The sequence below is a fragment of the Cetorhinus maximus genome, chromosome 16 (assembly GCF_964194155.1).
Source record: "Cetorhinus maximus chromosome 16, sCetMax3.hap1.1, whole genome shotgun sequence".
NCBI lineage: Eukaryota > Metazoa > Chordata > Chondrichthyes > Lamniformes > Cetorhinidae > Cetorhinus > Cetorhinus maximus.
The window spans coordinates 7,734,160-7,752,205 of NC_135894.1; the positions used below are offsets into that span (position 1 = coordinate 7,734,160).

The 18,046-nt window shown below is 41.7% G+C and overlaps 1 protein-coding gene across 1 annotated transcript; it reads right to left on the minus strand.

Moving 5' to 3' along the window:
* Positions 1–234: 234 nt before the first annotated feature.
* On the minus strand, positions 235–12,483 carry LOC144691332 (scavenger receptor cysteine-rich type 1 protein M130-like). The gene is made up of 5 exons (XM_078559336.1): positions 12,326–12,483; positions 11,026–11,340; positions 6,406–6,513; positions 2,893–3,018; positions 235–277 (listed from the first exon to the last, which is right to left on the minus strand). The coding sequence occupies exons 1-4, from the start codon at positions 12,372–12,374 to the stop codon at positions 2,900–2,902; spliced, it is 591 nt and encodes a 196-aa protein (XP_078415462.1). The 5' UTR covers positions 12,375–12,483; the 3' UTR covers positions 235–277; positions 2,893–2,899.
* Between the last annotated feature and the right edge of the window lie 5,563 nt (positions 12,484–18,046).

Consider the following 18,046-nt stretch of genomic DNA (forward strand, 5'->3'; position numbering starts at 1 on the left):
TACATGAAAATGCGCGAAAAAAATCCCTTTGTCCTACAATTCTGATTAGACAGTATTTATTCATACTTTTTAAGATAAATTATAGATTTAAGAAACGAATCTAGATGTCTCCACACAAGGTAACGTTCGCTTTTTTTCTCATAACATGTTTATGTCGGAAAGGTAAGCATCTTCGAGATGGATGTATTTTTTGAAAACTTAAGGGCGTTCCCTCAGATTCTACACAGCGATTCACACGCCTGGGGCTTCGCATCCTCGATTTGTCGATGTATTTTACCTGAAAGATGGGTTAAAATAGTATTGCTTTAGAGTGAGTGATGCAACTATGTCTACCATCATCGAAATGAAGGCCATGCATTCATTTTCTTCTTCAGAATATTTCCAAATCAACTAGATTTTTGTTGTTGTTGTTGTTTCTAGAGAAACAAAAAACAGCAAGTTCTCATTGATAATTTCAGCATCATTAAAAGCATCAGAACAACTCCATGTAATGAGATGGTAAAAACCAGAGAGGGCTGCATACTCCCCAACTATGCGGAACAAGCTTGTAGCCGGTAATGAAGCATTGGCTTTACCAGTTTAATGTATATGTTGTAAAGTTTGAGCAACACCCTCACTGCTTTCTGGGGACAGATTGGGTGGGCTTGTGAAGGTTTCACAGAGGACATTGCCAATCATATCAGGAATGGGAGGGGCCGATAAGGCGTGATCAAAAATAACCTGAGTGTTATGCACTTAGGATGAACATATTATTGGTTAGTAAAGGGCTGAGAGCGGGTGCATTTCCGGTGCCTGGTGTGTGTGTGTGCGCACGAGTGAGCATGTGCGTGGGTGTGTGACAGCAGCATGAAGAGGTTAGAATTTATTTATTCATGAGTGAAAGAGAAATGGTGTTTATTTTTGCCCGGGCTGTGTTGTGCCGCTGTGAGGCAACAGACGACGTCCTGCAAAGTCCGATGTTTCATGTTAAGCACTCGACGTATTGCCGCTTGGGGTCTGAACAAGTGAGAAAATCACACCCAACAGCATTAATTTTATTAACGAATAAAGCCAACTCGAGCCCAATCAGTCTAGTCTCCATCATCAGTAAAATCAGAAGCGTCTCATGCTTAGCAATCTCCTGCTCAGTGACGATCAGTATGGGTTTTGACGGGGTCACTGAGCTTCATTATTATTTTCGGCCTTAGATCAAACATGGACAACAAATCTGAACTGCCAAGGTGAGGGGACAGTGACTGCCTTTGAAATCAAGGCGTTATGTGACCGAGCGTAGCCCGAGCAAAACTGGAGTCTTTGGGATCCAAGGGAATGAAAAAACAAACTCGCCGTTGCTTGGAGTAATATATACCACAGAGGAAGATGGCTGTGGTTTTTGGAGGCCATGCATCTCAGTTATAGGGCACCACTGCAGGAGTCCCTCAGAGTAGTGCCCTCGGCCCAGTCATCTTCAACTGCTTCATGAATGACCTTCCTTTCATCAGAAGGTGAGAGGATGGGTTGTTCGCTGTAGATTGCACAATGATCATCACCATTCACAACAGCTCAGGTTCTGAAATTGTCCATGACTAAATGCAGCACAATTTACACAATATCCACTCTTGGGGTGACATGCGACAAGTAGCATTCACTCCACCAAGGTGCCAGACAATTACGATATCCCACGAGAGAGAATCTAACCAACACCCCTTGACATTTAATGGCATGCTCATCTCTGAATCCTGCTATCAAAATCTTGGGGCTTACAATTGACCATCAATTGAACTGGAATAGCCAGGTAAACACTTTGACTACAAGAGCATGTCAGATGCTGGAACTCTGAGGCGAGCAACTCAACTCCTGACTCCAGAGAACCTGTACATAATCGACAAGGCACAAGTCAGGAGCCTAATGGAATAGTCTCCACTTGACTGGACGATTGCACCACTAACAACACCCAAGAAGCTCGTCAACGTACAGAACTAGGAACTCTGCTTGATTGATAACCCTTCCACAAACATTCCCTCCCATCACATCGACGAATAGTAGCATCAATGCGCACCATCTGTAGGAGGCACTGCAGAATCTCACTAACGCCCCTGTGGCAGCACCTTCTGAGCGCCGGACCAGGGCCATTTAGCACGACACGGGTGTAGCATACATGAGATCACCAACATTTGTAATGTCCCTTCAAGTCACAAGCCTTTCTGACTTGGAAATTTATCGCCTTTCCTTCTGTGTCGCTGGCTCAGAATCCTGGAATCCTGTGTCCAACAGCACTGAGCAGGTACCTACAATAGCGGGGCTACAAAGAAGGAAGCTCACCACAACCTTCGCAAAGACAATTGTGTTTGGGCAATAAATGCTGGCCAAGCCAGCGACGCCCATATCCAATAAATTAATGAAATAAATGGTATCACCTCAAGAGGAGCATACACCAAACAAATGTTTGTTCCATCGCCAATATGAATGAACTTTAAAACAGATCCAGTTCATTCCGCAAATGTGAGCAGGTGAGGGAAGGAATACTCAGAAGTAATCATCTGCTCCGAAGTCAGTGGCGGGAGGTGGAGGAGGCCGATTTCTCCCAGAAGGAGGAGGAAAATCAATTCAGGGATGTTTCCAACGCATCCCTGAAGATACACAACTAACCCCGTGACTTATCTGAGAACGCTGTTGGCCGCAATCCAACAATCACAAACGTGCATATACTAAGTCGAGATGATGGATGGAGCGCACAACCCTTCGAACAACCTGTCTACCCAACCTTTCAAGCAGCGCGTATCCCGTTAGTGAGAGACTCCGCAGATCATCCAATGGACTATCAGGCATTTCAGAACCGATATAAGCAGAGAGTAAGAAAGTCACCAACAATACAGAGGACAGGCTGAGGAGATAAATAAATCTCTATCTCACCCAGAATTCACATATCACCGCCGGCACTTTCCCGTGTGAAGAAATCATCATGAACACGGTCCAGCAGCAAGTGATCGCCCTTACAATCATTGTCTGTAGTCTTAGCATCGTCGTAATCGCGGAGAGCTGGGAGGAACAAACGACTTTCATTGAGATTAATTGCTAACAATGAACAGTTAGAATAACATTGAGATTTGTCAACAAAACAATCAGAAGAGAGGACAGTGGTTCTATTGCGCTAACAGGGGAGGGAGCTTAAAGTGTGGAGAATTTTTGGAACCATTCGCGTCACAGTATTTTTATTTTATGTTTTGATGTCACGTGTCTCACTGACCCAATGTTCTCGACAGCCTGCGTGCGTATTTCACATTTCACAGATTACTGGGCCTTGTGATGAAACTAACAAGTTGATATGTACTCTAAATGAAACTATTTCATGCCTTTATATTATTGAGTACAATCACGTGATCTTGATATGATATTGTATCAGCCTGAAAGTATTTTAGAAGCGTTTTTATCTAAAGTCACTGTAATAGCTGATATCATCGTCCGTGCAACTTAACTTGTATTCGTTCTTTTTAATAATTCATATTCGATTGTAGATCTTACTGAGTGTGAAGGATGAAAACCAGATGGTCGGAAGTAAAAGTTTACCCACCCTGAATACTGGAGGAGTTCTCGTCAGGATTTTGCGATCCAAGACTTTTGAAATGCAAAACATGGCTGGTGTAATATTCGATATGATTGAGCGAATCAATGGAAGCAGAAACTGTTAAAGAAAGGGGAAAAAAATACTTTGGTTCTTGGAGGAATTATTTATGTCATTATAGTGTCATCACGGTACAGATGTAAACAGCCCTTTGGAGTAGAGGTTAAAATAAGTAACCCCCTCCCCAAAACTCCGCTTTCCATTTCATTATCAGAGACGTTAAATCCGTCCTATTTGAGGGAGGAGAAAGGAACTCATGGGCAATGGAACCAAAAAGAGACCAACAAGCATTTTTTGATCCTTATTTTCAGCATTTTTGGATTCCTTTTGCTCCTAACACGGTTTCCATTCTTGTAAAGTGCTTTGAGCCTCATCAACTACTCCTCTATATCTTTAAAAATATGCTGACCAGAACCATAAATTATACTCCAAATTCCCTCTAACTAATGTTCGATCGAGGTTCAACAGAATAATATTGTTATTTAAGCACATCTATCCAGAAATAAAAGATAGTGTTTGTTTTGGCTTTTTACAGCCTGATCATTCTCCATCGATTTACTTTCTTTATTTATTTCCCTGAACCCCTGCATTCCACGATTTTAACATTTAATTCGGATTCATTGTTACAGACCGAAAATTAATTCTTAGTTTATATACTAGATTGTAATTCCCCATAATTACTTATGTAGATATTCATTTGCCAATCGTATGTGCTTTGCCGCAAATTTAATAATGTATGTTTTTAAAATGCTTTCACTACCCCCAGCCCAACACAATTTGTTCAATAGTTATATTTAGAGAAAATATCATTTTTATCCAAAGTCTGAATCGTTCAGATTAATTTAGAACAACAGTAATCCCAGCAGAGACGCGTTTTAAATACCCATTCCCACTTTCCTTCCTCAACATAACTACCTTGTGTACCACTCTCTGTTTCCTGTCTTGCAGGCAGCAGTCTACCCGTTCTCATAGGTGTCACTTTACTGCATATAAATGTGATGAATACGAGCAAACAGTGATTTCAAGATCGCCAGATGTCCAAAGCTTTTTACAGCTAATGGATACTTGTGATGTATCATCACTATTTAAATATGGGAAATGCAACAGACAATTTGTACACAAAAAACTTTCCACAGGCAATCACAGCGATGTGCTAATTAGCAGATAATCTGACTTTGTGATTTTGCTGAAGAGATACATATTTGTCAGTATCCCAAGGGCTGGTCTAAATTCTCCAGGAGAAGACATTTTGGTCACCACTTAAACAACGACTCTGAAAGAGAACAGGGCCAAGAAGGCATCAGCCGCTCATTTGTGCACCACAGTGTCAGCGTTGAAATTTCTGATCAAGTACTGGAGTGGAACTGGATGCCGGAGGATATTGATTCAGAGGCAAGATTGACACCCACTGGGCAATAGCTGAGAGGTTAGCACTTGTCTTATCCATCGAAATATTAAGTGCACAGTTCCAAAATTATTTATCAAATCCACAGATTTTATGTCCTCACTGCTAACCTTATCTATGCTGTTAACTTTTTCAGCATTTTGCTGAAGTTGCTAATGTGACAGTTCCCATTATGGAGTATTTGCTGACTGCGCTTTTGGTTGTTTGATGCGAATTTGGACCCTTTTCCTCCTTTGTATCAATTTAATTAGTTTTTCTCCCACCAACGTTCAGATAAAGGATCATTCTTCCCTGGAAATTTTCCTTCTCCATATTTAATTGTACATTTAATATTAATTATCTGCCAGGATCGTGGCACTACCACTGCTTGAAATTAATTGGTTAATCACTGTAATTGTGCCTCTGCTATCTTATAATATTTTTCCATAATGATTGGATGCAAATTGTTATGACCCGTGCTTTTTTGGTAAGATTTTTTTTAACTTTCTTTTTAAGTTGATTTTAAATGAAATTTTGTCACTCCTAACCTAATTTTCCAAAGTCATGCCCTCTTACCCCTGGTGAATACTAAAATAATGTTATTGATTAATATTTCTGATATTTCATGAATGCTGCTCTATTCTTTCAGTTCCTTTTTGGAACACGGTCATACCATACTGACCGACCATTTCTTTGTGCCGTTAAATATTATACTAACTTGCTAGACGGTCCACGATCATTTCATTGATTAGTCATTATTATCACCGTAATTACATTTGTCGTCTTTCTTCGTTTTCTCCCTTATGCTGCTTTGCCACCACGCCGCTTCCCACCATTGTTCTGCTTCGCTATTTTATCATCATTTCTTTTTTTCTGTGTGCTCTTGTTCCCAATGGTTTGCCCCAGTATTTATCATATTCTTATTAGTTATTGAAATATGATCCCCTGGATTCGGTTGAAAGTAGTTTGAATGTATTTTCTTTTTCATTATAGATATTCATAATGTTGGATCAATTAATCCCGAATGTGATTCCCGGCCCCTGAGATCAGCGGCCCTGTAGACTATCATAGTTGGGGAGAGTGGATTGCATTTTCTGTTCAATAATCCTCTCTTTGTATAATTTAGTCAGTCAGCTACCTAATGGAGGCAGTGAGCAGTCCCTTGGGAAGTTGGAAACACCGATCTGCTCCCTATTTTCTGCCAAACGGCAAAACACCCTTTGAGCAACACAGAATTTTGGGAAATTTGAGGAGCTCATCACTCTTCTCACATAACAGAAGCACACGGAGATCGGAAACTTTCGCATGAGTAAAGTGAGCGGAATGCCTGTCGGGCCCATTCATTGCCCTGACTTTTAAAATGGGTAAACGGAAATGGAATCCCCCAGTGCGGATTGGCTTTGCAATGGAAGTTACAAACCTGAGCCACGGGTCAGAGCGGGATCCTTGACAGGCGGAATATCTTCAATTTCTTCATAAATTGCTTGGTACAAATCAATTGGTGTACCCCAACTGCCAGTGACATAACCTGATGGAGACAATGCGGAGGGATTAACAATTTCGTTTTACCTTTGTTTAATAATAAAAGTGTTTGCAAATATTAACACAAAACTGATGGCGAAAGTGAATGCAGAAAGTCAGTGAGCTGGCTATGAAGGATCTTTTGTTAAGTAGTTTTTTTTACGAGAGAGCACGTATCCATACGTGTGTGTGAGAGAGATAGAGAGAGATAGACGCTATGTGCGTATGGCTGTGTCTGTGTGGGCGTGTGCGTGTGTGGGTAACCGCATGGACGCGTGTTCAACTCCACCAGACTATGGAAAATGTAATTAAGGTCGGAAAAGACGAAACTAGGCGTTTTCGGGAGAAATGAATTCCAGCTGAAAACTCTGTTGTGAGACCCAAGGGGATATAGCTGAAGAGAAGCTGGGGAAAATGACTGAATTCTGCTGACAGCATCAGGTTGGAAAGACGAGTGAGGAGCTGACGTTTCTTTTATGTATCGCAACAGTATTAAAATTAATTTGCTGTGCGCATCGAACAGGAGTGTTATGGTTGTTCAGATCAGAGTAGTTAGTTAAGTCAGGGTACACAATATTCATAAACTGGTGCTTAAAATCCCATCAAAGTCTCCTGCCTCAAAAGTGTGGATCGATTCTGGCTATGGAGCTCGAGATTGGGCATCTGGGCAGGGAAACGGAAGGACTGGACGGACACTTATTGGATAGACTTCGATTGACGGAAACATCATGACTGGGCGCTAAGTCTAAAATGCTACAAATAACCTTCAGATCGATGGCTACAACAATTGATTGACCTTCAGACACAGTAGCGGTGGAACAATTAGGACTGTGAATGTGGACACTCAAGTGCCTCTTCCATTTAAATGACACATTTCACTATTTTACCGAGTACTTTGAACGAGAATACTCGCTAAATCGGTTAACATTAGTTTCCAACATGACAAGTGACATTCAATGGAAAAGGGCAATAAAGTGAGTTCTCGTCGGCGTATCAAGCATGAAGGCGCCTGAAAAAAAAACTGGAGCCAATAGGATTCAGGGGGAAATCTTCGCTGCTTGAAGTCAGAGTGAGCACAAAACAAGGGAATTGTGGTTGTTGGAGGTCAATCATCTTTCAGTAAATGCACATTAATACAGGTGCTCCTCAGCATAGCGTGCTAGGACCAACGATCTTCACCTGTTTCATCAATGACCATCTCTTCATCTGAAGGTCATGAGTGGGTATGTCCGCTGATTATGGCACAATGTTTATTACCAGTCTCGAATCCTCAGCTACTGCAGCAGGCCATGTCCACATCTAGTCAGACATGGACCATATCCAGGCCTGACGTTCATAGTGGTGAGTAAAATGTGCGCCTCACTAGTGCCAGGAAATTGCCATCTACAACAAGGTGTGATCTAACTGTCAGCCTTTGACAATCAGTGGCATCACCATCACTGATTCCCCCGCTGACAACATCCCGGGGGTTTCCATTGACCAGAAACTGAACTGGGCTTGTGATATGAATGATGTGGTGACAAAAGCAGGTCAGAGGCAAGGAACGCTTCTGAGGAACTCAACTCCAGACTAGGCAAATCGTTTCCATCATCTACAAGGGACAATCAGGAGTGTTCCTGAATATTCTCCATTTGCCTGTTTGAGTGCAGCTACAACAAAACTCTAGAAGTTTGCCCCAATCCAGAATAATGTTTTCCGCTTTATTGGCACGATATCCACAACCAATCACTCCCTTCACCATCGACTTATAGTGGCAGGAGTGTGTACTGTTTACAAGATGCACTTGAAGAATCCAGCAAGTCTACTTAGACAAGACCTTCCAAAACCACATAAACAACCAAGGATAAGGACAAGGGAAGCAGAGACATGGGAAAACAACTTCCTGGAAGTCACCCTCCAAGTCTCTCACCATTCTTATTTGCATATTTGTCGCCATTCCGGCATGGTCGCTGGGTCAAATCCTTACACTCCCTCTGTAAAAGCACTGTGGGTGTACCTACGCAACATGGATTGCAACGGATCAAGAAGACATCTCATCACCACTTTCTCAAGGGCAATTATGGATGGGCCATGAATGCAGGGCTGCCAGCGAGGCTCATTTATCATTCATGAATTGAAATAAAAAATAAAAATATCCGAGAATTAATGTGAAGTCAGTGGTAATATTTGAGCTCACCTTTCCTTGATGATTGTCTCCGCATTACCACAATTAGTGCGATGAACTCACAGATCAACAGGATCCCGATTGTTATACCGATCACAAGAGGGATGGAAGTGATATTGTCTTCATGTTCTTAATGAAATGTTAAAGAAAGATTCAACTGGGACACAGGATGCTATGTATTGATAAATAGTCCAACATTCTGAAACACTAAGATTAACTTCAGAATTTTTTTATAAAACAAGCAAATGTCAATCATATCAGATCATTCTGGACATTAGCCTTGACATGAATACTACTTATTCATAAGACCAACCTGCGGGTGTGAATGGAGAAGCAGCCGACGACAATTCGGGACCTATGGGTTATTATGCAAAAAAAGATAGAACTTTAATTTAGAAAGTGATCTGTTGTTCATCGTTTACGAATTCATGAGACATATTGAGCGAACATTCACCAACCGCCAATCTCCCGGCCCCAACCCGCCCCGTTCTGCACTACCCTTACCGGAACAAATCACACTGGCGTCTTCCTTGTGATCACAGTCAGGCTGAGCAGACGCTGAAGAAGGACAATCGGAGAGAAAGGATTCGCTTCCGGTACACCTCACCTCATCAAACCACATGTCACCTCCACCCTGGCCAAAAGCGGCCCCTCCTGCGGCAAGTAGAGCAGAGCCACAACCCAGCTGTCTGCAGACAACATTGGCATCGGCCATATCCCAGGAGTCATCACACACCGTGCCCCTGGTGTTTTTGTACAGTATCTCCACTCGTCCGGAGCATCTGCTGTTACCTCCAATCAGGTGCAAACCTACACCCGAATCTGTCAATGATAATCAATCACTATTATTTCTGCACAAAAATACAGGTATACAACTCAGATAATTGATATAATAAAGCCGATAGATCACCTGATTGTCGAGCAGAATCCTTTTCACTTTCGGGTTGGTCCTTCGTTATCTTTCCTCCTGTTGGGGAAGGAAACGTGCTGACTCATTTGGACATCAATGAATGAAATAAAACTCTCACATTAGAAGGTTTGTTTTGTTACCTGAACATAAAACGCCTGCATCTTCTCTGTGATTACAGTTGTGTTGTCCCCACGGGTCTGTCCGACACTGCCAAATGGTCGACTCGTGTGAAATACATTCTATCTCATCGAGCCAAATACGTCCTGATCCTTCTCCGAATGACCGAGCGCTATACTCAATAGAAGCGAGAGGGCCGCACTGTAGCTGTTTACAAATCACCTCAGCATCATGGCGATTCAGTGATTCCGAGCACACTGTTCCCCAGGTCCCATTGTAGAACACTTCCGCCCTCCCCTGACAGCGATGCTTTCCATTCACCAGCCGCAGCTCCTTGTGTTCTATCAACGAAATAAGAAATCTCCAGATGTTTCCAGTGATAAATTGAATCAAGTCAACAGTGCCCCCTTAACCCAAGTTGCGCCAGATGTGCTCACCGAATAGAGATAATTATTCCAAAAATGTAACAGTGATGCATGTACAATCCAATTATACAATCAAGGATAATCAACGCAGATTTCAAAAGAGCGAACTCTATATCTTCCAATTAATTGAATTACTTGAAGAAGTTTCAGAAAGATTATGTGGAGATAATAATATCTGTGTAATCCACATGGATTTTGAAAACAATAACTTTCGAAAAATTTTCAAACAGCAGAATTAAGGCTGAGATCAGGGAAAATGAAATTATCGGCACAGTATTAAAAGAAGAGCCATCAAACAACAACGCAGGATTTCACATAGAATAGCAGAAGATGGAGCCTGCTGTGCACATGGATTAATGCTGGGGGTCACATCTGTTTAAGATTAACATACTACACTTGGTATTTGGAATTGAAGTAAATGTTCAAAATGCACTAGGATTTGCAGTTAATACCAAGACAGACTCCACTAACTGCAGGAAGACGTTCAGAGACGGCAGGATAGGCGTGTCAATGCCGAAATTATTTCAGTGCTGATTAGAATAAAGTCGTGCTTTTTTTGGACGAAGAAACACAAGAGCCAAAAAAATTGCGATTTCAGCTTTTTTTTTCACCCTCTATTACCCAGATAGAAGGAGAATGTGGAACATGGAACATGTACGTTTGGTGGGGCGAATTGTGGTGATGCCTTGAATGTGACGTTTGATAAAGACACGAGAGGAAAATGCAGAGTGGAATTCAGCTCATGCCAGATGAAATGATGTAAGATTATGAGCAGAATAAGCAGCTGTCAGACGCGTTGAGCAGAATAAACCGTTGATGTGCAGTTTCTGCGCTATTCAGTAAAATACCAACTGTGTGAATCTTCTTGTATAAAGGAAATGAGTTCATTTAGCTCACCCGTACCTGAGCACATAATCTTCACATCTTCTTTATGAGAACAGTCGTGGGAACCCCAATATGCAGAGGGACATTGCCAGAGATACGATTCCTCCCCTGAACACTCCAAGCCTTCCAGCCAAACTGGACCTGAGCCTGGTCCACAAGAGGCAGGAAGTGTCACGTCCAATGCCTTTCCGCAATGCAGCTGTTTGCAAACTACGTCAGCGTCTGTCAGATCCCAGGAATCATCACAAACTGAGCCCCAGGTCCCGTTGTAATAAATCTCCACTCGTCCTGCACATGGGCTTCCACCATCTGACAGCCTTAACTGTATGTGTTCTGAACCAAAAAATACAGTATTTATCAAGAGGATTCGATTACGCATTTATGTCATAACCCAATTGAAACTATTGAATATTATCCAGCAAAAGTAATTTAAAAAATATTTGACTTGACTATGACAGGTAACTGTTTCTATAGTTGAAACCATGTATCTCTAATTATTTGAAATTTATAGTGTGGAATGCACAACTATTTCAAATATTCCCACACCTGACTCCTACGATATTTTGGATTGCAGTTCACATATTGTGTGCTCAATGCTGTGTGCCCTGTTTCAACCTCAATTAAACTTTTTTGTATTCATCGTTGCACACAAACTACTAATGAACTTCAATTGTACACAGTTTATTTTTCCCTGCACGCATCTCGAACCCTTATTTCACTCGATTTCTGAATATCTCGCTATTTTATATTGATTATATTGAAAGAAATGCTGTAACTCCTCAGGAGGTCTGGCAGCATCAGTGGAAAAAGAAACCAAGTTGACTTTTAAGAAAGACATTTCACAGAAGCTCAGCCTTCTGCTGCTGAAAGGCCTGTAAGTACCTGGGTTTTTCAAGGATGGAATAATCCAGAAATCCCATGAGCGGCCTCTTGCCCTGACCAGTATGTGAACTGCAATTCTATGAAAACGTTGTTAAATTAACACAATTTCGCACCAAGCTGTAAGGCTCCTCCCGACACCACCTCACCTCCGCCTCACAACACCCCCCGAACCGCGCTAACAACACACTCTCCCAACTGTGCAGTCAGAATTTCCTGTCTGAGAGATAATTGAGAATTCGGTCGTTAATAAATGCACAGCTAACATGCAAGTGCTGTTTGCTGATCAGTTCTGTCCGTGCCCACTCTCTCCACGTTAGCCCTCCAGTGTTAAGCAGTAAGGTTAAAAGAACTCGAGGAACAAGTGACGTATATTCACACCACACTCCTTACTAGATATTTCTATGTATGTTCCTGTAAAATTGAACTATTTATTCACCTGAACACAGAACTCCGACGCCGACACTCTCATTGAGAGAAGAATTCATTGCAAATGAGCTGCAGTTGCGGAGATGCAATTCGTTTCCTCCACACTGGACATCATTCACCCACACAGGCACTTCACTCTCTCCATAATTTGAAAAGATATAAGCGGCAAATGCGACACCACATCCTAGTTGCCTGCAGACCACGTTAGCATCATTTATTTCCCAGAGGCTGTCCTGCACTCTGCCCCAGCGACCGTTATGGTAAATTTCCACCTGACCATCACAGCGGCTTCCCCCATTTGTCAATTTCAATGACCAACTTTCATCTACAAGAAGAAAGCCGTTGAGAGCAAGGGTTAACGTTCAAAAAAAGAAAAATGCACATTTGATTCAACATAACCGGGGCAATAATTATTCAAGTAAATGTTGTGACCGTGGTGCCAAGGTGAGGCAGATCACTGGGACCCTGCTGAGCCCTCTGATGCGGGAGGGTGAGCAGTGGCATTCGTGCTCCGTTAGTGGAGCAATTTCAGAGGTAGGAAGAGGGGTGTAGTCCTGCAGATGATTTTTAAGGATATTGCAAAGAATCTAGTAAATTGCCATCAACGGAATAATATCCTAATAATATTAAAATATCCCAGCACAACGCACGAGCGATAGAACTGATGAACGTCGCCGGATAAACGGTGCATGAGAGCGCTAATGAAGCTCATGTGACTTTGTGATCTGCTCTCATGGACTCATAGACTCAGTTCTGTGAAGAAAGGGCCAATGGATGTTTTCATGTGTTTCAGATGAAAAAGTCCGAGGGCAATGTCCGTCTGGTTTGTTTGTTGGACAGTTCAGAACTAATTTGGCTGGGATTTGGGAACGGGCAGATAATGTTAGAGAGAAAAACCAAACTGCACAGAAAACTAGAAAAGAAAGATTGCAATAACGGAGGAAATAATGTGGTGTTATTCAGGATAAGAGCAATAGGGGTTGTATAAGGGTTTCAATTATATTTACCATTCAGGTGTGTGTACATACATTGTAATAAATGATTTCCGTGACGTGCAGGCTCTTTTGCAGGTGCAAAAATGGAAAATTGACTTAGACACGTGCAGGACGATGCAAAAACTCCAAGGCTCCCTGGCTGATTAAAGAGGTGGGGATTAAGGTGATGCAGAACAAAATATATGCATAGGATATTGAATTTGGATAATGCAAGTGAGATCCAAGATTAATGTACAATATCCAGACCGTATAAGAGTGTCCCACTAACATAAAACGTGATCTTACAGTCTTATATAGGCACAAAACCGACACCAGGAAGTACATCGGTATATAAAGGCTGATGTTTTGGCTCAGCTGCTGAGTGAGCATTTTGAGTATGTTTGTGCCAAGGAAGAAAACGCTGCTCAATGGTGGACAAAGAATAGGTAGAAGAAAAAAAAATGGAATGGCTAGATATTTATAAAGAGGACGAATTGGCTTGGGTAACTGATGTTGAATTTGACACGACACATGGATTGGATGAGATGTATTCGAGGGGCATGACCTGAACTGAAATCGCCAGATAATGGTCATAATGTTCCCATCCTTCTTCAATGCCGATAACTGATGTTTCCAAATATTATACCCTTGTTCAAGAAAGGGTGTAAGGATAAATGCAGTAAATTCAGACCAGTAAGTTTAATATTGTCTTTGGGAAAGCTTTCTTTCCTTGGAAAATATCCCTTGGGGCAGAAGTAACAGCAAGTTGAAAAAATGTGGATTCATTAACAAACTAGGGCGGATTTGGTAAGAGACATCGATTTGCACAGACTTGCTAGAGTAAATAAATGTGGTTACAGAGAGTGTTAATGAGGGTCATGGGGTGGATGTGGTTTTGATGGACTTTCAAATGACCTTTGGCAAAGGGCCACGAATGATGCTTGGCAGAAATGTTAGCGCCTGTGGAATAAAAGGCTAAAATGGCTGCTTGGAGATGGAATTGCTCTTTGAAAGGGACAGGATGTCGTGTTCAAGATTTCTTCTTTTCCAGGCCAGAGGAAAAGAACATTCCACCCGGATAGCAACCCTAATTTTCCAGTAATATATATAATATATATTATTCCAGTAATATATATTATTGGTTGTGAGAGGAACAATTTATTGTTTTTTTTTTCACGGAATTTTTAAGTGTTGTAAAATGTTGAAAGGATTAAATTCAATCGAACACAGACAAGCTGTTAGAACGGGCCGGAAAGTTCCAGATGAAAATTAGCTGAGGGAAGCATTGGTTGGCTCACTTTTGTCGGAAGTAAATAAATGTATATTTAAAGTTGATAAGTGTTTTTTTCAAAACTACCGGATGTCTCAACGCAAGTTACAGGCATTTATTTGCATTGTGTAATGTCGTCACTGTTGCAATTTAAGGAACGCCGCAGCCATAATGGGCGCAGTAAAATCGCACAAACAGTCATGTGATAATGACCAGATGAGCTACATTGTTTGATGTTGATCAAGGGATAACTTTAGAAAGGACACCGGGGAAGACTCCCTCGTTTCCCTCAAAGTAGAGCCATGGTTCACATTTTTATTAACATCCACTGATGCAGATATGGCATCGATTACCCCTCTTACCCGGAACACGAAATATTATAGAGGGCAGCATTCCCACAGCACTGCACTTCATTCACAGACTTGACTGCTCTGGTAAATAACTTGAGTCATTCTTGTACCTGGCCTTGTGCTTTAGAAGTGAGAGTGTTTTTAAGTGAAGTAATGCTGGCAGACGAAGGACGAGTAGAAGGAGCAATAAAGAACGGGATCATTTCTAAATGAGTTTCAGCAGCTGATGAATCTCGGGTGCATTTCTACAAACAATTGTACTTGACAGCGCAGGTTGGGAAAAGGCTACTAAAGTTTTGAGTTCTTTGGTGTATAACTGAGGCACTGAGTACATGGCAGGGAAGACGTGATGATTCATGTCGGCCTCATCTGGAGTAATCCTTCCATTTTTGGGCTACAAACTTTAGGGAGGGTCTGAAGGCATTAGAAAAGATGCAGAAATGCTTCATAAGATCATTATGGTGATGATAAACTTACTTTTTCTACATAGTTTTAGGGAGCTACGAATATTCTAATTGGAGAGGGAATGCTCAAAACCTCCGGGATCTGGACAATGTGACACAGAAAAATTATTGCCAATGGCGGAAGGATCATGAATGATCAGTACAGATTTATGGTGCTGGACAAATTGGAAATGGTGACGTAAGGATGCTAATTTTGCATGGTGCAATTAATCAGGTCCTGAAATGCACTGCCTGTGAATGTGGAGGACGAGGATCTGCAATGCACTGACTGAAATTGTAGTGAATGCGGAAATGCAATGCAATGTCTGAGAAAATGCTGGATTACGATCTGCAATGCACTGTCTTAGATTGTGATGGATGAGGATCTGCAATGCATTGACTGAGAATGTGGGTGATGAGGACCCGGGATGCAATGTACGAGAATGTGGTGGATGACAATCTGCAATACACTGTCTGAGATTGTAGTGCCTGAGGATCTGCAATGCACTGTCTGAGAATGTGGTGGATGATGGTCTACAATGCACTGGCTGAGAATGTGGTACGTGAGGATCTGCTTCACGCTATCTGACAAAGTGGTGGATTAGAATTTGAAATGCACTTTCCGAGAATGTGGGGGGTGAGGATATGAAATGCACTTTCTGAGATTGTGGCCTATGTGGATCTGCAATTCACTGCCCGAGATTGTGGGGGATGTGGATCTGCAATGCACTGCCTGAGAATGTGGGGGAATGGAGATCTGCAATGCACTGTCTAAGAATGTGGGTGTTTGATGTTCTGCAATGTACTGTTCGAGAATGTGGATGATGAGGGTCTGCAATGCACTGCCTGAGAAAGCGGAGGATGAGGACCTGAAATGCACTCTCTGAAAATGATGATGATGAGGATCTGCAATTCATTGTCGGAAAATATGGTGCTTGAAGATATGAAAAGCACCGTCTAAGCATGTGGCGGCGAGGATCTGAAATGCACTGCCTGAAGATGTGGTGGATGAATCTCAATCGGAGATTTTAAAATATATGTGGTCAGATAATTGCATGGAAAATAATACCGGATTATTGTAAATTACATGGGTGTGTGAGTGGGTGAGATACTTTTGCAGAGAACGTGCACGGACAGAACATGCTGAAAGGCCCCTTTCAGTTCTGCAGGGAGATTATTTTAATCCATGATTACATCGACTGAGAGGACTCACCCGAACAGATGACACTCGCGTCATTTCCATGTGAGCAGTTAAAATCTTCCCCGGATGTAATCGGACAATCTGTCAATCGGGATTCATTCCCGCGGCACCTGTAATTTTCCATCCACACGGGGCCAGTTCCCTGCCCAAAGTAAGAACCCCTCGGGATTGCCTTTACAGCCCCGCACTGAAGGTGCTCACACACCACACTGGCGTCTTGTAAACCAAAGTGAATATCACACAGCGTCCCCCACTGCCCTCCGTGCAGCACTTCCACCCGGCCGGAGCACCTGTTCTCACCACCAACCAATCGGGGTCCATGCTTCCCTGTTTTTAATAAAAATAAGGACGAAAACATTTTGTAAATCCACATTTGAATATAGACATGGCGAAAGGTAAAAAAGGAAAAGATGAAAATGGATAAGTGTGTGTTACACTGCACTGTTTACACATCTTATTCTTTGAAACTCACCAGACTACGAAAGCCTATAAACGAACGTGTCTATTTGCTCAAAGTAGAGAGTTCATCCAACAAAAGCTAATGGAATTTTGGACTTTGTCACAACAGCTTTGAAATACCAAAGACAGGACGTAACGTTTCAGTCATACCCAGTATTGGCCAGAACCAACCTGTATAACATATGTCAGATTTGGACAGGGCACTCCGGAAGAAAATATTCGTCTTGGAGGTAATAAAGCGTAGATATGAAAGATGTATAATGTAATTAAGCATTGTATTATGATCCCAGTTTGAACAAAGATGACTTGAAGCTATTTAATCTGGAAGAATTAGGGCTGATAAAACTATGTTAAAAATCTTATATTGATTTCAAAGATTTGATAAAGAGTCACGGGTGCAGTAATCCAGACCAAGGCCACTCAAAGGATGAATTTGCTGTTGCTGGGGATAGGAATATATTTGACAAGGTTTGCATTTATTACTGGTTCCTACACTCCCCTGCAAAAGCGATTGAAATCCATTCTCTTGAACTGCTGATGTGGGCAGATTGAAAGTAGACTTGCAATGCTGCTACTGATTTAATCCCACTATTTTGAGCGAGAAACCAGAAAGGAAATTTTCTCCTAATTATTTACCTCATTTGGGTCAATTCATTGAAACGCCTCTCTAAAATAACGCAACCACAGTTAATTAATGATTCGCCTACGTTTGTAATTAATGAAGTCTGCCTCAGGTTTGGCAAACAGAACACGACTTGAGAGTTCTTTCGATAATGGGTGTTCTGGCAAATGTGAATGAAGAACCTATGCATGGTGCAAGCATTAATTTAGCAATAATAATGTGCTATTTTCAGATAACGTAGAAGTTACCGACTTACACATAATTGTGTTATTCCAGAATCATAAAAAAGCGACAGTGAACTATAAAGAAGTGCTTGGGAATGATCATGAAAGAAGGAAATATCAATGGCTTTTTCTCCGTTTCTGAAAAGTTCACCAGAAAACTTTTTATGTCATTCGGATTCGTTTTACTC

Coding starts and splice junctions, on each gene's coding strand:
- LOC144691332 (XM_078559336.1), bottom strand. CDS start 12,374: ATGAATTCTTCTCTCAATGAGAGTGTCGGCGTCGGAGTTCTGTGTTCA. Junction 11,341..12,325: donor CGTCGGAGTTCTGTGTTCAG/GTGAATAAATAG, acceptor TTTTTGGTTCAG/AACACATACAGTTAAGGCTG. Junction 3,019..6,405: donor CGCTCTGACCCGTGGCTCAG/GTTTGTAACTTC, acceptor TGTTCCTCCCAG/CTCTCCGCGATTACGACGAT.